The sequence below is a fragment of the Dipodomys spectabilis genome, unplaced genomic scaffold (assembly GCF_019054845.1).
Source record: "Dipodomys spectabilis isolate Male_0828 unplaced genomic scaffold, ASM1905484v1 ptg000089l, whole genome shotgun sequence".
In the NCBI taxonomy this organism is placed as follows: Eukaryota; Metazoa; Chordata; class Mammalia; order Rodentia; family Heteromyidae; genus Dipodomys; species Dipodomys spectabilis.
The window spans coordinates 12,461,702-12,488,179 of record NW_024870766.1 but is presented as its reverse complement, the minus strand read 5'-3'; the positions used below and the strand labels follow the sequence as shown (position 1 = coordinate 12,488,179).

General features: G+C 35.0%; 1 protein-coding gene across 1 annotated transcript in view; it reads right to left on the bottom strand.

The window, feature by feature from the left end:
* Positions 1-22,946: 22,946 nt before the first annotated feature.
* Gnat3 (G protein subunit alpha transducin 3) overlaps positions 22,947-26,478 on the bottom strand; it is a 40,968-nt gene continuing 37,436 nt past the window's right edge. The window contains exon 8 of the mRNA XM_042684692.1: positions 22,947-23,184. Coding sequence (XP_042540626.1) covers positions 22,994-23,184 — 191 coding nt within the window. The 3' untranslated portion in view covers positions 22,947-22,993. The remainder of the gene's footprint in view (positions 23,185-26,478) is intronic.

The window sequence follows — 26,478 nt, the reverse complement described above, 5'->3', positions numbered from 1 at the left end:
TTACAATAAAAAACATACAAAAAAACTAAAAAGGAATATATTTAACTCATTTTGTGGAATTTATTTGTGAACAAATTTATCTTGTTGCAACTGTTGCTATAGAATAAAAATCTTTAAATTTGTTTTTAAGTAGATCCCTAATTAACAATATTTCAACATAACAGATAGTTTGTCTTTTAAAATATTTCTCTCCCCCCATGGTATAACCCTTATTTTCACTGTATTTGATGTTGGTATAATTTGGGCAGGGGAAGGGAAAAAAACAAATTGAATAGGAATACAGGGGGACCCAGTGCAACAATGAGATGTACAAGATGTTATGTCGAAAAACGAACTTTACAATTTTGGCGGGGGGATTGGGAGGGCAGGTATGGTAAGGAGAAACAAAGGAGGAGGCAACAATGCTTGATAAGAAGTGTACTCATTACCTTGCTCATGTAATTGTAACCCCTCTGTATGGTATATTCACAATAAAAAAACATTAATAAAAATATTTCTTTCACATTTTGCAATGTTAGCAGGTATTTTTATACAATATATGTGCATATATATATATATCCTCACTGGCAAAGAGAGACTGCATATACTGTTCTTAGTATCCTCTCTTGAGTACTCTTAAGGCATGAGACTTATCCTTCAAAATTCTCTCTAATTGGACCTGACACTTGCTGTGGATTAAATTATGTCATTATAAATTTTATTTGTTGGGGCTGTAGCCTCAGTGTATCTGGTTTGGGATACAAGGTCATTAGGAGGTAATCAAGTTTAAATAAGGTCACAAAAACAAGGCCCTAAATATGGTAAGACTGGGAAGAGAGAAAGTGAGAGAGAGACCAAGAAGACAGAGACAGAGACAGAGAATAATTTCTTCTCTCTCTATGCCATTTGCACATACAACAAAAGGGTATCTTCAAGCCAAGAAAAGAGCTCTTACTTGAAAATGAACATTGCTGAACCTTGGTTTAAAATCTCCAACTTCCAGAAATGTAACAAAATAGTATTTTTTGTTTCTTAAGCTATCCCCTCATGGTGTTTCATCGTGGCACCCTTGGCTGACTAACACAGCAGTTGATAATTAGTAGCATTTTGAACAGCTACATTACATTTTAACACAAATTGATTATAGACTGTAATTACTTGAGTAGTGGTTACAATTTTCTTTTTTGTTGTTGTTGGTGGTGGTGGTCGTGGGGCATGAACTCTGGGCCTGGGTGTTGTTCCTCAGCTCTTCAGCTCAAGTAGCTGTGAGATGAAAAGTATTTTTCATTATGTCACTATAGCATTTACCCAAAGTTCTAAAATGTTCTGCTTACTTTATGGGTCTCTCTAAGAACTTTGTTGAAGTTTCCAACAGTTACTCATCCTTAAGTATAATAAGCATAACAAACTTCATCCAGCACTTACTCATACTTATTGAGTACTTACTATTATTATATAAATTTCATCATATGAGTAAGCAATGCTAAGTTTTCTATTTCACAGACGATGAAAGCATGCAAATAGTGAGAGCACAGGGGTTTTGTAAGACAGTCTTTATGCCTCATTAAGCCAGGGAACCCACCATTATATTTTGCCATGGAGATTGAGCTGCACTATAGAGTATAGGTTGGTGTCCAGGTGACAAGGTTTGCCTGGATAATGTGAGACATACTGTGTTCTCCCTCATGTTCCTAAAAGATGGTATTTTCTCATAAGCAGATTATTTTTCCTTTACTTCAGACAGAGAAAAGGAATTCATCAAGAAAAGCTCTTCTGTGTCTCTGATTACCTTCCAGTTTTGTATCCTTGAACTTGTGCTTGAAATCACTTTGATTGACTATAAGGAGTTCTCAAATACTAATGATGCCATTTAAAAGGAAATGAATTTATTCCCTATGTATTGAAGACTTATTGTTTTATAAAGGTAATCAGTTTCAGTTCTTAACATCTTTTATTTTTTATGGCTACCTATAAAGAAAAAGTGAGGGAGGGAGGGAAGAAAGGAGAAGGAGGAAGGAAAGGATACACACACACACACACACACACACACACACACACACACACACACACACACACACGAAGCCATCTGTCTCTACACTCTAGAGAAATTCCAGAACACATCAAATTAAGTATAGGTTTTCTTTCAGTGAGTCCAGGCTCAGGAAACTTTCTTAAAATTTATGAGAATTAATGAATACAGTACACTATGATCCACAGAAACCATTTTGAGGATTATGTTCTGCCTCTTTAACTTCTCTAGACCATGAAATGAAGGACAGTGTATGGGAGGGAGGCAGACCTCAAAAGAATTCTCCCTATGGAAAAGGATGGAGAACAGATCTGCTAATATATATGTTAACAGTAATAAAACATGCACCTTCTTATGCTTCCTGCCTCAAATGTCTTTTAGGAGGTTCATACACCTGACCTCTTATCATTTTTTTTGCTCAAATAAGCTTTTTCTGTAAGTCCAGTATTAATTATGTCACAAGAAGGGCAATAAACTCTAAAAAATGTAAGTTCATCATGGAAAGCAACAAAAAGGTATCTATCAGCAATACTTTAAATATAATATCTGCATCAAGCTAATACTTTTCTCTGCAAGAAATAAGACTATTTTTAGGGGTTACATAAGGCTTGCTTTTGGATAAGTATTCTTTGAAAGAATAAGAAATTTACTTAGGGAATGATATGACAATTTTGAAAGTATTTCAAGTTGTAACTCTATGTGAACTATTGTTACCTACTTTTCTTTTCTTTCTTTTTATTAACCAAAGAAATCAAAATGAGATAGATAGCAAGAAGTAGCAGGTTGAATCACTGAAGAAATTCTGGGGGTTGTTGGATAGCAGAAAATGAGATGTTTGAAGAATGAAATGTGTAAATTGATGAACTGGTAAATGGGAAAATTCAATATTATTTTATAGAAGATGAAAGTGTGTTAGTTTGTTAGTGTGTTGGTGTTCCAGGCTTTCTCCTGCCCTAAGAACCCAACACAAGCATTTTCCCTACTGTTTAAATCACTGTATGCTGCACCCTGTATCTCCTCTTGGATTCCCAGTCCTGTACTGAATATGATGTTAGCTGGATTTAAAAGGAAAGCAATTAGAATATACTAAGTGATTCCAAACATATGAAGAGCTAGTAATTTACATTCATTTCCAAATACTTGTAAAATATTTTTTGCATTTTAAATAAATACTTCAACTATACTTTCAATTGGTGACAGTTCAGCCACCAATGATAATCAACTGTGACATCAAATGATAGCAACTGTGATATCACTGTTATCATCTTAAGGTACCACTCTCTTACATGCAGTACATCACTGACTATAAAACATTTTTATATGATCAGTTTCTGTACTGTGTTTCCAGCTCTATGTACCTATTTATTTATTTAGCGTGTAGTAGGCTTGCACCTGGGTCTTTTTTTGTAGCTGGGCTTACTTAATAACTAGAGCTGTACAACATGAGCAACACTTCTAGTTTCAATTTGTATTGATTAATTGGATTTGGAATCTTAAATGCTATTTTGCTGGGGCTGGTTTTCACCTACAATGCTCAGATCTCAGCCTCCTGAACAGCAAAGACTGCAGAAATGAGCTCCAACAATTGTCTTATTTCCAACTCTTATTCTTGAATATTAGTACTTTTTAGTACCACTCAAATGGTGTCCATTGTGATGTTCAGTTTAATGTATTAATTAATCTAATTCTTTAGGCATAAGATGCATGTTGGTTACTTACTTGATAAAAGTTTTAATGCTTACTTGAAAAAAGACAGATCATGAGTATAGTCTGGTCGTTGTCTAGTTTTTTTCTAGATCAAAACAAGTGTGTCCCTGCTCATTACAATGCATGTTAGATTTTGGTTGAAAAAATTATTTTGTAAGGACAAATCATCAATAACTTCAGGAAAGAACACAAAAAATTCTGCTCAGCTACAAGGAAAGGAATAAAAATTGATAGTGTAAACATTCCCAACCATTCTGGGAACAAAGAACACTCTCCTATTATTCTGAAATGCCAAATATTTCCAGTGATAAGATTCTTATTATCTCTTTTGTGTAAAAGCATTTCTCAGGTACTCCATCTCTGCTAAGCTTATCTATACATATTCTCTGCATTTCAGTCTTTGAATGTGTATTTCAGAAGATTGTGAGTCCACACCCTTAGTTCTGGTCAGATTACATCAATCAAGACCTGTAGTTCCTCCTCACTTTCAATAGTTCCATAACATCTAGTCACAGAAAACAATGCCTTGATTTTTCCTGTGAAAAGTATCATATGCTGTTAAGAAAAAAAAAAAAGCAGCCCAAACCTAACTGCCATCTTAACAGGAGCTGAATTAACATGAGCATTCTCTCTCTCTCTCTCTTTCTCTCTCTGTGTATATATATGTATATATATAATGTATGTATATGTGTATATATATAAGCTAAGTTTGAAATTAAGACATTTTACTGTGTATTTGACAGATCATTCACTTTGAAAACAGTGCTCCCGTTTTCCTGTCACTTACCTTGATTTTATTGTGGGAGTAGGAATCTTAGTGAAACAAAGGAAGGTCGTATAGGGTGTTAAATGCAAAATAACTGCCATTGCTTTCTTAGAGGATAAGTTTTCTATGAAGTAACTGTCATCTGCAGCTAAAAATAATACCTTGTGTCCTTTTTCTTAACAAATCGATGCATAACCTAGTCAGATGAGTGAATACACTGTTACAGGTATATGACCACACTTGGAAATCAGAAGGATAGGAAATTTCTGACAACGAATTTTCAGTTCTGAGTTATCAATGAAGATTGAAAAATTAATGTGCCCTGTTCTCACATTGAATATAAAATCCATCTATCAATCCATGAAGAATTCTATGAAGTTTCTTTAATCTGTGTTTGTCCAAGAAAAAAAAGGTAGAATTCTTTCTCCAGGTGTTCTAGGCTAGAAGATGAACATAAATATTTTATTATATCTAGAGATGAATATTTTTTGCCAGTTCTGAGGCTTGAACTTCTTCTGCTGAAGGCTAGCACGAGCCACAGCACCACTTCCGGCTTTTTCTGTTTATGTGTTACTGAGGAATCAGATCCAGGGCTTCATGCATGCTAGGCAAGCACTCCACCACTAAGCCACATTCCTAGCCCAAGATAAATATTTATAAAGATAAAGGATGACATGAATATCGCATTTGAAAATGAAAATAAGGTTAATTTAGAGAAGTTGCACATTATAAAATACAAATACTTTATTTTAAGGAAAAAATTTAAAGTTTATTTTTATATGTATTGATTTATCTGCTTAATTTTACTTAAAATGTTATTGGTATATAACTCACACAGCATGTTATCAATCTAGTTACAGTATATGGGTCAGTGTTTTTGAGTGTATTCACGATTTTGCAACTATTATCACAATCTTATGTGTTTATTATATTCCCCCCCAAGAAATCTTTTATTTACTAGAAGTCAAGTATTATAAATATGGATAATTATCCCAGAACCTGGGTAAGTGTAAATTTTACTCTCCATTCTATTTCTACAGTTTTCTGTTCCAGATATTTCTTGTATCTTTGGTAATTGGCTTCTTCATGATCATAACATTCTCAAGGTCCCTCTGTGCTTTCCATATACTGTTCAATATTTTATTCCTAAGTATTACTATTGTATATACCATGTTTTATTCATTCATCTGCTAATGAGAATTTATTTCTACTTTTGGGTTCCTGTGAATAATGTGGCTATAAACATTTATGCATATGTTTTTATGTGAACATATGTTAATTCTGCTTGGGTGATTGTCCAGCTATATGGTGACTCTGTATCTAATTCTTGAAGAAATACCAAATTGTTCTCTATGGTGTCTACAGCATTCTGCTTCCCTACTATGACTAAGTGGGGTTCCACTTTCTCCATTTCCTCATGAACACTTTGTACTGGAATCTGTAGCTGCAATTCCAGCTACTTAGGAAATAAAAAATATTTGGACTGAAGTTGCAAGCCAGCCAGGCAAAAAGATAATGAGGTCCTTCCTCTCAAAAAGAAGCCACATGTAATGGATAATGTCTACAATTTTACCCACATAGAAGGTGGAAGTAGGGGGTGTGTAGTCTGAAGCTGGCCCTGGCAATCGTATGGGATGCTACCTGTTACTGTTGGTTTTCTTGATAATGGCCATTCCAACTGGGGTGAGGTGGAATCTTAATACTATTTTGATTTGCATTTCTTTTATATCCAGAAAGATTGAACATCTCCACATGTGTCCACTGGCCATTTGTATTTCTTATTTGGAGAAGTCTCTCTTTAAGACTATTGGCATTTATTAATTAGGTTGTTGTTTCTTTGAGGATGTGTTTTTAGGAGGTTTAATTTTTTGATCTCTGTGTATATTTTAGATATGAGGCCCTTGTCTAGTAACTTACTAGCTAGTAACTGAAAAACAAACTAAAGCCAAAAGGATTGTTGGTATGACCAACATCATCTCTAAGAAGTGTTAGCCAGATGCAGAGAAGAAGATAAAATAAGCCAAGGCCAATCCAGGAAGGTGAGCTTGAATAATTCACAAAATGTCAAAAGTATAGAAAATAAGCACAGGAGACAGAAAGAGAGCCAGAAGTGAAGTTATTCCTGAGCTCTCTAATTGAGATGATGCAAATGATACAGACCACTCATGAAATGTGCTATGGAACAGTAGATTTTAGACTCATTCATAGAGGGGTGGGTGGCAGGAGAGAGGGACCACTAAGAAAAGAGTCAAGATTCAAGTTCAAAGGTATGTTTATATTTAAACAGTACAAGTGGAGGTGAATTTTCAGAGTTGGGGAAACAACACTATTTTTTGAAACCAAAGAAATCCCTATTAAGACATGGTTCACAGAGATCAAAAACAAGGTGTAAGTATTAATTGCAGCCAAAATAGAGATGCAAGTGTTGGTGACTTTGGTTACAATGATTTGGGAGAGAGAGAAAAAAGTACCACTACATGAAAATAGTAAGAAATAAGAAGTTGGCCAGGGCAGATTAATTTAGGCCATTTTCTATGTTCTGGTTGCTCACACCTGTAATCTTAGCTAGCCAGGAGGCTGAGATCTGAGGATCAAGGTTTGAACATAGCTTGGGCAGAAAAGTCCATACAACTCTTATTTCCAATTATGCACTGAAAATCTGCAAGTAGAACTGTTGCTCAAGTGGTAGGGCAGAATGTTTGAAAGAAAAGAAGCCTTTTTCGTAGACAGATGTAAAGGGACAGAAGTTATTTTTAGAGAAATTTTGATTTTGGTTACAGACAACATTAAGTAGCTTTTTGAATGATCATTATTTCTTTGACATTTATTATGCACATATTTTATCCCAGGAACCAAGATCAGAGTTTCTGCCTGGAATTTAATTCTCACTACAATCTATAGGATAAAGTAACTTGACTGCACTTACTGATGATAAAACTATAGCTTGGCATTTAGATAAATTACATGCAAAAATGAGGGTATGATTTCAATACAAGTCAATCTAGTTTTGCTCATAGTCATTCTAATAGTCCTTTTTGGTCTTAATGTTGTTTACAAATTAGATGAGGATATCCTCTGGAGACTGAACAGTGGATGATCATATACTAGACTTTTGTTGTGTTTTCATTTCCAAGAATTCAGTCTAAGGTAGGTAGGAAAGGTTAAGTATTTCCAGTTCCTAAATTTATGTCCTCAGGAATAGAAAACCATGCGATAAACTCACTGAGACAATGCAGTTTCTTGAGTGCTTGGCTTTGTTCTCCTCCAGTAGGGAGCAGCACACACCACCATATGCCATCATTCACTACCATGCACACAGGAAGCACTGCTGGGTAAAAACAGTAGCACAAAGAACTTCTAATAGCCATAATCCAAGAACAACTTAGTGAAGTACACAGACTGCATTATATAATATAATATTATATATACTTTAGTAAATAGAGCTATATTGTCAATCCTAAGTGAGTATTGAACTAATTATAGATTAATGTAAAAAATCAACTCTTTCATTATAAAACACGATTCTTAAAGATCACAGTAATACAGTATGATGAACTTTGCACAAACTTAGAAAGTTATACATTAAAGGTTTTCTACCATCTTAACCTTTGAAATATGGACAAGAAAGTAATATTTTCATTGTCTATGGAAAGGACTATGGTATTATTGCTATATGGCATTCTACCATCTAAACCTTTGAAATATGGACAAGAAAGTAATATTTTCATTGTCTATGGAAAGGACTATGGTATTATTGCTATATGGCATTTATTTTTATACTTAATAGAACGCTGAATTATGCCATATTTTGTTATAACTATGACATAAATTATGTTTGCTGGTTTGTACATTTGCTTCCTATTAATGTTATTACATTAAATGCACTGTTAATTTTTTTTAGTTTCATAATCAATACTGAAACATAGAAGAAGAATGTTTGTTATGAGACTCAAGATCTTCTCCCAGTCTGTAGGCTTTCTATTTCTAGCTATGTCCATTGCCATGCAGAAGCTCTGCAGTTTAATTCAATCCCATTTATGCAGCCTTTCTTGATTTGTTGTGTTTCTGGATCTTTATTTAGGAAGTTTTGACCTGTACTGAGGAGCCCTAGCATATCCCCTATCCTTTCCTGTAATATTTTCAGGGTCTTTGATCCATTTGGACTTGATTCTGGGGCCAGGTGATATATAAGGATCTAACTTAAATTTTCTACATGTGTATAGCCAATTCTGCCAGCACCATTTGAAGAGGATGTCTTTCTGCCAACTGATAATTTTGGCTCTTTTAATGAAGATTAGGTGACCATAGGTCTGTGGGATCATGTCTGGGTCTTCAATTCTATTCCTTTGGTCCTTAGGCCTGTTCTTGTGCCACTACCAAGCTATTTTTAGAAATACAACTTCATAATAGAGTTTCATCTTTACAATAAAATTTTAAAAATCATAATAAGAAAAACAGTCTTAGTGGATCAGGAAAGAAAATGCACTTTCTTAGCTCTTACAGTATTAAGTTTTGAATTTCTATGGCTCAAATAAAGACATCAGACTGCATCTTCTTTTGGCAATATTGCTTCAGAGATGTTTCAATTTGAAGAAACATATTAAGTTAATATAAAATATGCATTATTTGAGGAATTTATTGGTATAATTTTATTTTCTCTCATAAACATTTTTACTTTATATCTATCTAATTATCTATAAGGTTATAACCAGTCTTTTTGTTATTTGTTCAGAATGAACAAATGTTACTATGAAAACTTCCTGATTGAAGATTTTGATAGGGTCTGTTTGTGTACCTGCTTCCAGCTGACTAATGAATCCGGTGACCTTTGTTTGTTCTCATTAATAGCAATCACCTACTCCTCATATCTTAGTAATTGGAAATTTTGCTTCTCTTCTTGCTTCAATAATTACATTCAAATACTAACTTTTCAAGCTGGTAACATTGTGCATATCCCCTGATTCTCACATTTCTGTATGACTTAGAGGTCTCCTGACCCCAGTGTGACCCTCCACATTTGCATATACCCCATATAGTCTGTCTAAATTTTTCTTTCCTTCCAGATGTTTTGTAATTGTTCTTATTTTTCTCTCTTACAAAAGAAAATATTAATTAAGAACAATCTTCTTCTTGAATTAGCTAGACAAACACATGACAAGTAAAAGCCTCTTAGTAATGGGAACAGAGTCTTCCTCCAAACTTACAGAAAGCAGAAAGCAGATTATATTGGGAAAATCATGATCTGAACATACTTTCATTGAATGAAGACATGTTAGAAAGTTGACTAGAAGAATAGAGAACATAAATAATTCCATAATCTTTGTAACTCATAAAGATATATAATTATTTTGAATATGTAAAGCATTTTAATTTGATTGCATTATTTCTATCACAAGACTGAAATTATGAATGTAATTTTAAGGTTTTAACTTTCTGTAATCCAGTCAAACACAATAAAAATATGTTAACTATGTATTTCAAGCTTACTATTAATGAATCAAAATCAATAGATATAGTTACTTATTCTTTTTATTATTTTGTTTTTATTGTGAGAACAATGTACAGAGGACTTACAATTACATGGGCAAGATAATGAGTACATTTCTTTTTTTTTTTTTTTTTTTGGGTCCGGTCGTGGGGCCTGAACTCTGGGCCTGGGCGCTGTCCCTCAGCTCTTCAGCTCAAGGCTAGCACTCTACCACTTGAGCCACAACACCACTTCCGGCTTTTTTCTTTTTGCTTATGTGGTGCTGAGGAATCGAACCCAGGGCCTCAGGCATACAAGGCAAGCGCTCTACCACTGAGCCATCTTCCCAGCCCCCAACAAGTACATTTCTTATCAAGCATTGTTGCCTCCTCTTTGTTTCCCCTTCCCATCCCTTTCCATCTCCCCCACCTCCCCACCATATCCTCCTCCCCACCCCACCAAGGTTGTAAAGTTCATTTTTCGACATAACGACTGGTACATCTCATTGTTGCAATGGGTCCACCTGTATCCCTAGTTAAACGGTTTGTTTTTGCCCTTCCCCTCCACAAATTATACCAACATCAAATACAGTGAAAGCAGTGACTTATTCTTTTTTGGGGGGAGGGGTCCGCTCGTGGGGCCTGAACTCTGGGCCTGAGCGCTGTCCCTCAGCTCTTCAGCTCAAGGTGAGCACTCTACCACTTGAGCCACAGCACCAGTTCCGGCTTTTTTCTTTTTGCTTATGTGGTGCTGAGGAATTGAACCCAGGGCCTCCAGCATGCAAGGCAAGCACTCTACCACTGAACCACCTTCCCAGCCCAAAGTGACTTATTCTTAACACAATTCAAAAGGTAGTTTCTAATATTAGTAGATTTCTACCTGTAAGTAATTAAAGAAAACACACACAATCTAAGCCAAGATCAGAAAGTCACCATGAGAGTATATGGAGAGTATATGGAACAATTGAATAAATAATAAAGAAGAGATATTCCCAGGAAGGATGAAAAAACATCTCTATCCTTGTGACTGTATACTGACTATAAATGGGAAGAATTTTCACGTAAAATACTCTTGTGAAATTATCCCATGTGTGTATATTCTTTAATTCCAAATCTCAGTTTGTAATTCTCAACCTTGAATAAGTTTAGCTGTGTAAGTGTGGACCCACAATGATTTTATAGAGTAGGTAGGCCTCAAGAGCCTACCCTAGTTTTTGTTATTCTCTCCATTGAGTAAGAAGTAACATTGGCTGCTTCTGTTTTCAGGCTTTATTTCAAAAATGGCATCAAATTGAGATAGTCATCGCAGTGTCGCCCAAGAAAAGAACTACAAAAGGGTCTCTCAGGCACATCAGAGACTTAATGTTCTCTCTGGCTCCAAAACTATACACCATCCTTGAGTGTTTAATGGATACAAATAAAAAATGAATAGTAACTTGAAACAATAAAAATTTATCTTAAAATTTCTATGTGTCAAGAGGGAAAATATTTGTAGGATAGATTTTCTATTCAGTGTCTAATCAGTCTGAAATCAATGTGTGAGCCAATGTAACATTCTTATTTGAGGCTTAAAATTATCTTTAAATTACTCATTGTTATGGAGAGAATTCAGTTTCAATGGGCTCTATGACAAATCTCTTCTGACTCAAGTTTACCTCCCCATTATTGCTTTTATCTTAGAAATGTTCTCATGTTATACCCCCAAATACATGATAGTGTAGAGGTGCTGGTGACTCATCCTTTAATCCTAGATGCTCTGGAGGCTGAGTTCTGACAATTGTAGTCAGTAAAGTCAGTAAGTCTCTTATTTCTAGCTAGCCAGGAAAAATCCAGAAATGGAGCAACAGCTGCAGTGGTAGAGTTGTCAGCCTTGAGCAAAAAGTCAAGTGAGATCATGAGGCCTTACATTCAATCTGAAATACTGACATTAAAAAATACATTGATTTGTGAGAGAACAAGGAGACATTTTTTTCACTTTCGTTCAAATTGATCACTCCTTCTCTTTGAGTCTTGTTTACAATTTCAAAGATGTTTACCTCACAGAAGAACAAACTGTAAACTTTTTCCACCCTCATCTATAATCTTCCACCCTCTCTGCTATGATGTTTACCTAAACCATATATATGCTTGTGATTCTATTTTAACTAGTGTACTCAAGGGAATAAGGGGCAACTTTATCTCCTTTCTCTGTTAGAGGTATTAAAATTGTTATTGAAAATAAAACTGGAAGAGAAAAAATAGCATACTTTGTTTTTATGTGTGCTTCAGAATGTATTGTAAAATTTTTCTTCATGATAATATACTTTACAAATTAAAACTTACGGGTCATTTTACCCTTAGTCTCTTGTTTTCAGTAAGTAATGATAAGAAGCTCATTAAACATTACTTGAACAAATTTGCTATCCCTTAACTTTGATTAAAACAGCACCTCTTATCTTTTTATAGTGACATGATGGGGTGATTATAAAGTATGTAGCATTGTATCTTTTTGACATTTACATAATCTGAATTTCTGTTTGAATGTTAATTTTCTCTCTAGCATTTTCAATCATTCTTACTTTTTACTTGTAGTTACTGGTGGAAACTGTGAAACATATGATGTTAAAATGAGTCACTTTCAAATTCTACTGGTAATCACTAGAAACTACAAAGTTCAGATATTTTAATGAACTCTTTGTTTTGCCCACCACATTTTACTTTTATAAAAACCCACAAAGTAATCAATATTCTTCTCTTTTAGTTGAAAAAACTTTGTTTAAAGAAAGATTATTTGTTGGAGGTTAAATTCTACCTTGGTCTGTTTCCAGCTATTGTAGCGGAACAACACAAACATTTATTTGTTATCATCCTGGAGGTGAGGAAGTCCAAGGTGCAAAGGTTCAGGATGACGAGAAACAAAATGCTTTAGCTCAGATCAATCCACCTATTTGTTTAAAGCTGCAGATTTCTTGGTTTATGTATCTACCCTTTTACCCACATTTAATCTAACTTGATCCCCCCACCTCATAGAAAAACAAACAACAACAACAACAACAAATGAATGTCACACTCTAAATGCTGGATTTCTAGTGGTTGATTGGAGATACAAGTCTTAAGGACTTTCTTACCCAGATTGGCCTTGAATTGCAATCCTCAGATTGTAGCCTCCTTTGTAGCTGGGATTGCAGGCATCAGCTCCCCATGTGCCCACTTCAAGCTCTTTCTTTCTTACTAATGTATCTCTTCAGGCAATGTCATTCCTATCACCCCATTGCAAATACAACGTATCCTTGATGATTCACAAATGATTAGCACCAGTCCAGATGGCTCTAAGTTCTTTTTTTTTTCATTTTTATTTTTTATTGTGAAAATACTGTACAGAGGGGTTACAATTACATGGGCAAGATAATGAGTACATTTCTTATCAAGCATTGTAGCCTCCTCTTTGTTTCCCCTTCCCATCCCTTCCCATCCTCCCCCGCCTGCCCAGTCCTCCCCGCCTCCCACCACCCCCCCCCCCAAAGTTGTAAAGTTAGTTTTGGACATAAGGACTTGTACTTCTCATTGTTGCAACAGGTCCACCTGTATCCTTATTTAAACGACTTGTTTTTCCCCTTCCCCTCCACAAATTATACCAACATCAAATACAGTGAAAGCAGGGGTTATACAGTGGGGGAGGGACATACAAAGCAACAAAGAAATAATCTTATCAATGCGTTAGAAACAATCACATGAAAGAAAAAAACATTTGAATACATGTCTTGGGGTTCATTTCCCTAACATCAACTTATCTGACCTTTTTTGCTTGACTCAGACATATACTAGATAGTGCAAATAAGGGAAACCATGGGACCTATGTTTCTTTGGGCTTGGCTTACTTCACTTAATATAACTTTTTCCAAGCCTTTCTATTTCCTAACAAATGGGGCACTGTCATTCTTTCTGATGGAGGCATAGAATTCCATTGTGTATATATACCACATTTTCTTGATCTATTCATCTACTGAGGGACATCTGGGTTGGATCCATATCTTAGCTATAGAAATAATGCTGTAAACTTGTTCAACCACTTTGGAAAGTAGTATGGAAGTTCCTCAAAAGACTCCACAGAGAGCTCCCCTATGACCCAGCAATCCCACTTTTGGGCATTTACCCAAATGTTTATAAACAAGACCACACTAAAGCTACCAGCACAACTATGTTTATTGCAGCATTATTTACTATGGCTCTAAGTTCTATACCAGAATTTTCACCTGTCCATGCAGCTCGAGGAAGGCATCTCTCTTCATTGCCTGGTCTTCGGCCATTCCTATCTCCTTTCTTATTGAGGTCCAGTAACCTCAGTTACAATCCCAATGATTTTGCTTACTTCAGGGGCCTTTGCACATGTTCTTCTCATGTCCTGGAATAGTTTCCTGATTCCCTTCATCTCATTATTGCACTGTCATCCTCAGTTCAAGTTTCACTATTAAAAATTCTTATGTTCCCTCTGATTACTGCTAGCATTCTATGTTCTTAGGGATATATATTCATTGCTATCATAGCACACATTTTATTTTATTTTTATTGTGACATTCATTTATGTAATGGCTTTCTGTCCCATAGACTAGGAGCTCATAAAGGTAGTATTTGTGTTTGGTCCAGCTCACTATTGAGCCTAGTGCCTAATCTATAGTAGATGAGTAATATATGCTGACTAAAAGAGTAATGGTATGATGCTGCGATAAACATTGTTGTGCTGGTAGCTTTAGTATGGCCTCGTTAGTGATTGTTTGGGTAAATGCCTAAAAGTGAAATTGTTGGGTCATAGGGAAGCTCTATGTATAGTCTTTTGAGGAACTTCCATACTACTTTCCAAAGGGGTTGAACAAGTTTTCATTCCTACCAACAATGCAGTAGTGTTCCCTTTTGGCCACATCCCCTCCAGTATCTGTTGTTATTAGAGTTCTTGATTATAGCCATTCTAACTGGGGTGAGGTGGAATCCCCAATGTCGTTTTGATTGGCATTTCTTTTATGGCTAGAAAAGTTGAGCATTTCTTCATGTGTCTTTGGCTATTCTTATTTCCTCTTTAGTGAAGTCTCTCTTTAAGTCTTTAGCCTTCTTATTAATTGGTGATTGTTTGTTTTTTTGAGGATTTATTTTTGGGGATTTAATTTTTTGAATTCTAAGTATATTTTAAATATGAGACCCTTGTCCATTGTATGGCTAGTGAAAATCTTCTCCCAATCCATGGGTTTTCTATTGATCTTACTTGCTATGTCCTTTGCCATGCAGAAGCACTGCAGTTTCATGCAATACAATTTGTCCAACCTTTCTTTGATTTGTTGTGATTCTGTGTGTCTATTAAGAAAATTTTGGCCTGTGCCAAGGAGCTCTAGAGTTTCTCCTATTCCTTCCTGTAATGTTTTCAGGGTGTATGCTTTAACTTTGAGCTCTTTGATCCATTTGGAGTTGATTATGGTGCACTGTGATATATGGGGATCTGGCTTTAGTTTTCTACAAGTGGTTAACCAATTTTGCCAACACCATTTACTGAAGAGGCTGTATTTCTTCCATTTTATTCACAATATCTAAGATATGGAACCAACCCAGATTCCCCTCAGTAGATGAATGGATCAAAAAATATGATATATATATATATATATATATAATTCTATAACTCCATCAGAAAGAATGATATTGCCCCATTTATTAGAAAATGGAAAGACCTGGAAAAATTTATATTAAGTGAAGCAAGCCAGACTCAAAGAAACATAAGTCCCATGTTTTCCCTTATCTGCAATAACTAGTATATGTCTAGGACAAGAAGAAAAGGTCAAAAGCTATGTACATATGACCATATAACCTGATACTAAACAAAATGAACCCCAAGATAGGGATACAAGAGGTTTTACCTTTGTTGCTGTTCTTTTTAATGTACTTATAATGTGCTATGTGATTTTTTTTGTTTCTTTATATGTTCTTTCTCCATGGTATAACCCCTGATGTCACTGTATTTGATTCCAGTGTCCTGCATCCTGTATATACTTTTTTCTAATTTGGGGAGGGGAAGGGAAATAACAAAATGCTTAGATAGGTTACAGGATGACCCATTGTAATAATGAGATGTACAAGAGAGTATGTTGAAAATGAACTTCACAACTTTGTGTGTGGGGGGGGGGGTTATGGAGGTGGGTAGGGAAGGGATGGTAGGGGGAAAAGCAAAGGAGGGTGTAACAATGCTCAATAGGAAATGGACTCACTACCTTGCTGATGTAACAGTAACCCCTCTGCAAAGTATCTTTACAATAAAAATTATATAGGAAGAAAAAATGAATAATGGTATGACTTAAGATTATTGAGGTTGGATGAGACCTGTATCATTCAAGTGGTTTCTCTGGAAATACATGGCTTTTATTCCTTACCACACTGGGCTGCAGTATTTTGAAAACAGACTCTACTTTTATCCAATCCTATTTTCCTCAAATGTGCAAGCTTATTTATGATAATTGTATCACATTTAAGTTGAATATAAGTAGAAGTAAAACTTAATATAAATCAGCAAATAATTTAGAAAATACATGTACACATACAATCAACCTGAAATAAAATCAAGTTTATGATAGTATTAAACAACTTTCCTTTTTTCCTGATTCATATCTACATTTGAATTTCAACTGACTCTTACTTTACTATGGACAGTAAAATGTTTTAACTCTTGGATGGCTTGAGGTAAGAGATACATTAGTTATGGCTGAAAGTTGATTGTGTGCTTGGATCTAATAACATGTGATCAATCCTCATTCACTGCAGGGCAATTGGATCTCACAAATTTTGCTGTATGGTCTTTTGGGAAATCTCTAAATGCCAACATTTTTCTAGGTTCAAATCTGTGGGTTAAATTATCTGGAAAATAGCTAGGCTGGGGATGCCCTGTTATGATTATTACAACATCATATTAGTGAAAAATTAGAGTGTCAAGGATGAATTTTTCCCAGATGAATAACATCACACTGATTTTATATGAAGTGACAAGTCCATTCTTATAGAAATAGAGACCATTTTCCCTTTTCTCAGTACTAAATCAGATTAATAACATTCTAATGGTTTCAATTTTGGAACATGGGTTAGGATTTGGGTCTAAAATTTTGTGACTTAAGACTATTTATCTTTATGTTTCAGAATTTAAGGTGAACATCTTTATTTCATCTTCAACTCATCCTGGAGAGTCAGGAGAAAGTCAAGTCTAGAAAATTTGAGTGACTTCTCTTTACCCATTTATTTTAGTTTTATTTATTCTACTTTTCTTTGTCTTGATGTAAAGTGACTCCACAAATATTTTTATAATAACAGGCAAACTCAACCCAGAATCGGCTACAGTTCTGACAATTGTAACTTTTCAGCTACCTCTGTGAACTGTCAATCTTTATTCGTAACCCACATCCTTGTAAGTACTGCCCATTATTACCTTACTAATACTGCTAATCTAGGATACAACTGTTATCCTTATCTTATACAAATAGATTTTAAGGAGGCAAGGATATCTCTTCCAGTCTACATAATTTACAAATATAGGTCAAGGTGATCAGGCTAAATGTACCACTTTCCTCGATTTAAGTTCTCTACACAATAAGGAAGAGACTTTGTACTTCTCTTCCTTTGTCTGTCTAAAGATACAGTGTTTTTCTCCGGGTAACTCACAGTATCTCCTCATATATTCAAATCTCTATAGTAATTATGAAAATGAAAAATGAAAACTATCTCCCTAAATTAAAACTCTGAATATCATTATATTACAATGCATAATTATTTTTCATCATCATGATTCTAAGACATTTAGACAAGGATGAACTCTGTTGATAATATTCTATGTAAGAAAATGATTGAACTATTTATTATGGCTTAAAGTAATGGGTTTTAAAGGATCCAGTCTTGTTCTAGACTAAAAATACTCTTTAAATTAGACCTCCCACCATATAGCCAGATGACCAAATATAATGTCCTGTGGATTTTAGACAAGGCAACTTTATCATATTTTATTCACATACTTGTATATCAAAACAAGAACTTTTCTATGTTACCTGTTACTCCATATTTTCCTTATCAAATACCCATTTTTGACACAGTGAGAAAATATGGCCCTACACAATTAAATTGATTTAAAACTTCAACATGTTTCCAACACAGTTCTAGCATTTTTCATCAGCTGACAGTTTGAGATTAATGCCATGAAGAGTATGTGGATATTTTTAATCTGTCATCCTTCTCAGTGTGGAACACTGCTAAGGGGCTGTGGGCTCAGTCCTGTTGTTATTCTTCCCAACAGTAATCTAAGCAGACATCTGCAAGGCCTTGGCAGAGATGGAGTTTGAAGATAGACCTCTCATGGAGTAAGAGATTAGTGTGAAAGCAGAAAATAACAGAAAAACATTCAAAGTGAACATATTGTTTTAAGCAGGTAGACATTCTATTGAATTTTATGGCCTGTTATATCCGAAAATGGAATTGTGTGAGTTGTCTTGGAAGTGCCATTGCATTAATAGATTACAAACTACTTCTAATCTGATCTGGTCATAATACCTGGTGATGATTTGCCTTTAAACTCCTTTTAAAGAGAGAAATGATATTATTTGTGTTTTGGGAAGATAAACGAAACTGAGATATAGCACGCGTTGAGTATGGGAGTTGTACTTTTATTGAATTTCTTATTAAAGAAAACCTAGTAATTATATATAAACTTTACAACTTACCTAATTAAATGTGAGTTTAAGAAGGACTAAGGCCAATGGAAGTTTTCTCTAATTTTTTTTTAAACACCATATATTTAGCAAGGGCGCTTTCAACCTTTGTGATGCATTAGAGAATGTCATTAGTTAAATTCCATAACAATATTTGTCAATAAGTAAACAAAAATCTCTAAGACATTTCTAGGCTTTAACACTTGGTAAGAGTAAGGATGTGCAAGAGGAGAAACCTGAAAACAATAAACGATATCCTTAAAAGTATAGATATGTGCAAAGAAGTATACACACAAACATATACATACACACATACATAATTTTATGTTCAACAAAAAAGAACACAATGAAAACTTATTCAATATTTTCATTTTCAGCACAAAGGCATGCATATTATATAGTTTATATAGAAATTTTGTATCACAAAACACAATTCAAAAACTTCTTTATTATTCTACTGATTGTCTGGGTTAAGGCTATATATGACAGTGGTAGACTAGCTGCTGAGTCAGTGTGAGTTGCTGAATATAATCTAAAGCTACCCCCCTTTTCTGGAATGCACATACCTATGCTTAGTGTGTTGTCATTTTTGTGTACTCTCCCTATGGCTTTGGAAGAAACTATGAGCAATGAAACAGGAAATGTAGATGGTCAGGGGGTAATGAAGACCTTGAAGCCAATGCCCTTCAAGGAGAGTATTTCCAAACAAACAAAAAGAAAAATTTACACGTTGGGATAGTCAGCCAATGAGTAGTGAAAAGTTAAAAAGATGTTTGCCAGTGGATTTAGACAAAGTTGATCTCGTGAGGTAAAATGATACTAGACGATGAAAATCTGTAGCACTGGGAGGTTATTCTGCATCTTCATCATACATATGTCTGAGGATATGAACAGGTTAACTATGTATGGACTCACTGTGGACAGACAGACTCACTTATCCTAAGGGAAATAAAACTGTTTCTTCGCTTCTAAGTTAATTTTAATTGGTTGTATTTTATGTGAATGTGCTCTTCAGTGTTTTCAATGGAATGAGGTATTCAGATTTTAGTTAAATAAAATAATTGCAGCATAGAGGACCCTTTTCTCTGGCATCCTGGATAGTGTTTCTTGCCTAGTAAATTTCCCTAAAACAACAGGTAACATAGGCTCCAAGATCTTTTCAATACATCAAGATATAAATAATCTCCATCAGTTTTGGTGTTTTAATGGCATTAAATGTTTGACCACGTTTTAAAATTTTTTTCTGAAAACTGTCAAGAGTACACATTTAAAGAAAAAAGTCAGTCATATGTATGTTTGGTTTTAGCATAATCTAAACTCTTGAGAAAAATTATCTTTAAAACAAAGCAATAAATTTGCCTGTGCTTATCATATATCATCCCTTTTCTGAAAATATCAATAATTAGGGGGTCATTACTGTCATATGAAATAAGTTAAGGTCTTTTTACTTTATTTTCCCTTTTTGTGACTCTATTTACTGTTCTTTTTCTAATGAAAAGTGTGTTGGCAGTACACTTTAGTGATGGTGAAAATGCCACTTTTCCCCTCATTATTGGGTGGAGTGGTGGTTGAACAAAGTTGTAATAAACAAAGTAATGCAATTGTTCATATTTTAGCAAAATGAAATTTTACTTAGACTTAGTGAAAGGAAATACATTAGTAAGCAGTCAATTGATTACAACATACAAAGCATAGTCATTGCTAGATATCAAATTATGTTTTCCCTTCTTGTCAAGAGCTAAGCTGGGATCCTAACACATTGGTTGAAACAATGCAGATGAATGGAAAGATATGCTTTGTCAAATTAATGGTGACTTGGATTTGAGCAACAGTTTTAAAATGACAGAATAACAAGATCCTAAGAAGAATGTATATCTATATAGTATTACAAATTCGGAGCTGTTTCAATAGCCTTGTGAGTCACCAATTTGACTAAAACATTGTGTAATGTAATTATCAGAAGTTCACATATACTACTGAGCTAGAAGTACAAAATGAACTATGATTCTTAAGGTGACTTTGTTATCTATTTCATTAAGGTTATTGGAAATTCAGATTTGTGTCTGCAACATTATGGTTGAAAAACACATGATGTAAGTGTGCCCCCATGTGGCTATAGAATGATTTGTAAGAAGATCAGAAATATTGGAAAGAGGCCTTCATTTGTTCATACCTTTAAGGGCAGAATTACTCCATCCAAAGCATAGAGCTGTCTCCTACTTTTTAAATTAGTCTTCTGTACAGAATTCATATTTGCATATAAAATATCAGATATTTTATATCTGTAAGACATAAAATCTCAAACATTGAGAGTGAAATGGAAAAGATGTAGAAATCAAGTCTTTTGTTCTTCATGTTTATAGTATATATAAAGTAAAGCTTGATGTTTCTCTGATGGTATTTTATTTTATTTTATTTTTATTGTAAAAATACCATACAGAGGGGTTACAATTACATGTGCAAGATAATGAGTACATTTCTTATCAAGCACTGTTGTCTCCTCCTTTGTTTCCCCTTCCAATCCCTTCTCATCTCCAGGTCCCCCCCCCCCGCCAAAGTTGTAAAGATCATCATTTTTCGACATAAGGACTTGTACATCTCATTGTTACAATGGTCCACCTGTATCCCTATTAAACGATTTGTTTTTGCCCATCCCCTCCACAAATTATACCAACATCAAATACAGTGAAAGCAGGGGTTATACCGTGGGGGAGGGACATACAAAGCAACAAAAAAAATCATCTTATAAATATGTTAGAAACAATCACATGAAAGAAATAAAAACATTAGAATACTTATCTTGGGGTTCATTTTGCTTGACATCATCTTATCTGACCTTTTCTGCTTGTCTCAGACATATACTAGTTATTGCAAATAAGGGAAACCATGGGACCTATGTTTCTTTGGGCCTGGCTTACTTCACTTAATATAATTTTTTCCAAGTCTTTCCATTTCCTAACAAATGGGGCACTGGGGCACTGTCATTCTTTCTGATGGAGGCATAGAATTTCATTGTGTATATATACCACATTTTCTTGATCCATTCATCTACTGAGGGGCATCTGGGTTGGTTCCAAATCTTAGCTATGGTAAATAATGCTGCAATAAACATAGTTGTGCTGGTAGCTTTAGTATGGTTTTGTTTGTGACCATTTTGGTAAATGCCTAAAAGTGGGATTGCTGGGTCATAGGGGAGCTCTATGTGGAGTTTTTTGAGGAACCTCCATACTGCTTTCCAAAGTGGTTGAACAAGTTTACACTCCCACCAACAATGCAGTAAGGTTCCCTTCTGTCCACATCCCCTCCAGCATCTGTTGTTATTACACCTCACCCAGTTAGAATGGCTATAATCAAGAACTCAATAACAACAGATTCTAATGGTATTTTGTATTTAAACAGTTTGATAGGTCAGAGAAAGGAATGTAGACTAAGATAAATCAAATGTTGAAGAAGCTTGTTTGTCCATTTATGATATGTTGACATGGCAGTGTTATTTCCCAGTTAATTATAAATTTATCATGGGTTTGTTCCTACTTCCTGTTCATACTCACAATACATAAAACATAGTATTAAAAGAGTTATTTTTTCTTTTACAGTCTCGTAATACTACCTGAGAATCTTTGGGGTCATTAACTTGCATTCATGCTACTGTGGGATAAAAAACAGACAATGGCACTCCACTGTATATTACATTATCAAACACGGTCTGGTGTATTACTTATCAAATATGTTTCCCCTGTATTATTAGGATGATGCAAAAAGATATATTACTGATGTGCACGTTTAAGGGGAAATATGATTTTAATGATTTTTAAAGGAAAAAAGTAACTGACAAAATTGCATACATTTATTTTGCATATGCAATTTCCCATTGACAAGAATATGTGAACATTTTACTGGCAGTCGTTACCTTAAGGGGTAATTGACTAAGAAATATTATCTATGATTTTTTTAAAAGTCTCTATAGATCCAGAATGTTTTCATTCTTAGTAACAGCTAATAATTGTCAAAATCTGGACAATGGAAATGTTTTAGAAGACTATTTTTATTAATGATTGAAAATAAGCTACTTGCAGAAGTTCAATTCCAAGAAATTTACACACTGTTTTAGTTACCAAAATACATTGGATTTTAGACCAGAGGCACCAGAATTCTTACCCTCTGTGTTCCCAAGAAATTACCTGGATACAGAAGAAAATATATGAATATTTTTGTGAAAATCCTAGGCCTTGAATGCTAGTTATCTCTCTAGAGAAGTCAGTATCTATTAAAACTAATCAGAAAATATCTTTTTCTTTCCTATCTTGAAAAGCATGCATGAGAAAGCATGGAAAAGGAAAGAACTGATTAGAAAAGCCCGCAGTCCTTCAGATTCTCTTTGATTATTATATCTGTAACTGCATCAAACACAAACTTGACATTTTGAGTATCAGTAGCACAGGTCATATGGGAATAAATTTCCTTATCTTCTTTCTTTAAATTTAGGTCTAGAAACTGGTTCTTGATGTAGTTCCCTGCATCTTCAAATGTATTTGGTCCTTAAAAACAAACAACACAAAAGAAATAAACATTAATTCTACTCAACAAAGAATGCAACTATACATTATATCATCACGTTTTAGAATGTTACACTGAATGCTGCGATTTGATGGGGTAAGCATTGTAAAATCATTGGTAAGTATTGATTAGTAAATAGTGAGAATTCGTATAATCTCCTTGTGATGGATCTATGCCTTCCTCACTGGGGATATCTAGGGCTAAAATGTAACTTCTGTATCAAAAAGATCACAATATAATAGAAATGCTAATTAATTTTCACAACAGAATGAGTAATGTAAGCCAATGTTTACATGAAATGCTGTAGGCTTGTGGTTGTGTATGCATGTGGGAATCTGAATGAGAGAAGTGGCACCTTAAGATACAGTTTAAAAGATATGAAAAATGAGTATGAAGTGAAGCAAAAATATTCAGGGAGAAAGGCTTGAAGGCTTAGGCTTTAGGTGGGGCTGGCAAAAAAAAATTGAAAATAGATCTAAGGATCTGATCAAATGGAAATGAATGATATTGGTAAAAGAATAGGGGAATCAAGTTGAATATAGTGTCAGATTATAGGCTGCATCACCATGTAAACAGAGGTGCTGAGGTGAGATGGGAAAGAGGAATTTCAGACTCCCATTTTAACGGAGTAATAATATGATTAAAGTTGGGTAATAGGACACACTGAGTTAATTGGGGTAAAGCAAAAATATTGTAGGGAGAATAAACATATAGTTAGCTAAAAGTGAACTATGGTTGGCTTTATAGCAGAATATACCTTGAAGGACTCAACAGAGGAAGAACTGTAAAGTTTCCTAATGAGGTGAGCCTCTCTCACTTTATTATTATTAAGGAGAATTCACTTAAGAATCATCTTCAAAAACACACATCATAGCTTGGGTGAGACTGTGACTCAGTCTTAGAGCACCTTCTCACCTTGCATGTATAAGGGCCCTTGGCTCAAGCCTAGATATTAAAATATTAATTAATAAAAAATAAAAATAAAATGACACAACATGGCTAAAAACCAAAAACTCCAGTAAAACCAAATGTTCACAAGAGAATACATTCATTGTTGGGAGTAGAGATACTGGTTTAGTTGGAAGGCATTTGTTATTTCACACAAAGTTATGTACAGTCTTAGCACACAAAGCAGCAATTGTACTCCTAGGTATTTACGTAAAAATTGAAGTCCACAGAAAATCCTGTACATGAGTGTTCATCGCAGCTTTTTCATAATTGCCAAATATTGGCAGCAACCAATATGTTCTTCAATAGGTGACAGGATAAACAAACTGTGGTCTGTGCATGTTCAGAATAAAAGGAAATGAGCTTATCACATCCACAGAAAAGCCCAAGAAGAAACTTAAATGCAATTCTGCCTGTTTGATATGCAGTGATTTGTGGGAATTACTGATAGAGAGCGTAGAAAAAGGCAGAATGTGTGAGAATTTGGGAATGCTGAAATTATTTTATAATACTCAAATAATACTGTAATTTGGAACTGAAATGTCCCTCATAGGTCTATGTGTTGCTTATTGCCCAACTTGGCATTGTAAGGTAGAGATGGAAATTTTAAGAGAGAGCTGGTAGAGGGTTGTCTGGTCACTGAGGATGTGCTCTCCAGGGGATTGTTAGCTATTCCTCTTTCTAGTTGGCTTTCTGGATGCCTCAAAATGAGCTCCCTTCCTCTGCTGCATATGCTAACCATAGACGCAAAAAGCTGCAGAGCCAAATGACTGCAAAACTCTAAGCCAAAATAAACCTTTCCCCCTCTAAAATGATTTATCTATTGAGTTTTATTATAGTAACAGAAAGTCAGTTAATGTAGTTGATCAGTGATGTTAATTTGGCAAAACACAATTCCACAAGGAAAGTAACAAACTGTTTTTTTAACTATAGACTTTAGTTAATAATGTGGCAATATGAGTTTAACAATAAATATGTCACAGAAAATTCCAGAATTAAAGGTTTTAACAACAAAGACAACTATGAGAAGGATGAGGAGGAGTGCAGAAAAGAATTCTGTGCATTGTGTGTATGTGTGTGTGTGCACGCTCACGCGCGCGTGTGCTTATGTGTGTGCCTGTGCTGGTGTTGGGCTTGTACTCAGGGCCTAGATGCTGTCTCTAAATGATTTTTCACAAGGCTAGCACTCTACTACTTCAGCAATATCTCTGCTTCTGGCTTTTTGGTGGTTAACTGGGGATAAAAGTCTCATGAATTTTTCTGCCTGGGTTGACTTTGGAAATGTGATCCTAGATCTCAGCCTCTAGAATACATAGGATTAGCCAGGCAGGTGGTTCATGCCTGTAATACTAGCTACTCAGGAGGCTGAGATCTGAAGATTGCATTAAAAGCCAGCCAGGGAAATTGCACAGGACTCTTATCTCCAATGGACCATTAGAAAAGCCACAGTGGTTCTGTAGCTCAAAGTGGTTGGGCACTCTCCTTGAGGAAAAGGAGTCGAGGAACAGTGCCGGGTCCCAAGTTCTAGCCTCATGAAGAACAACAAAAAAGAATAGCTAGGAGGGCTGGGAAGGTGGCTCAGTGGTAGAGCGCTTGCCTTGCATGCCTGAGGACCTTGGTTCGATTCCTCAGCACCACATAAGCAGAAAAAGCTGGAAGCGAGGCTGAGACTCAAGTGGTAGAGTGCTAGTCTTGAGCTGAAGAGCTGAGGGACAGTGCCCAGGCCCAGAGTTCAGGCCCCACGACCGGCCCCTTCCCTCCACCCCCAAAAAAAGAATAGTTAGGATTACAGGCATGAGACATCAGCTTCTAGCTTGAATTCTGCTTTATTTATTTATTTATTTGTTTATTTATTTATTTATTTTCAATGAATTTTTATTGTTATTGCAAAGATGATTACAGAAGGGTTACATGTATATAAACCAGATAAAGAGTACATTTCTTTTTGAACAATATTATCCCTTCCCTTGCTCTTTCCCAGTTTTTCACTCTCATCTCCACCCATAAGTTTTATAGTTCATTTCTAATTAGTGTCTAGTGAGTATCACGGCTGCATTTGTGCACCCTTTGTCTCAACATTTCTGTGCCCCCCTCAACCTCCCAAAGACAGAAAAATGAACAAACAAAAGAAAAAGAAAACAAAAATAAAACGACTAAGGAAAAAACCACATTTCTCCTAGAATTCATTTTATTAAATATTATTTTATATGATCAGATGCTCATAGGTATTTAGGTTGTGTTCCTCTCCTAAGAATATCCTCCATTGTTCTCACTTTGTCTGAATGCCTAGAAAACTATTTAAATTATCGTGTCCCAGTGTACTTTTT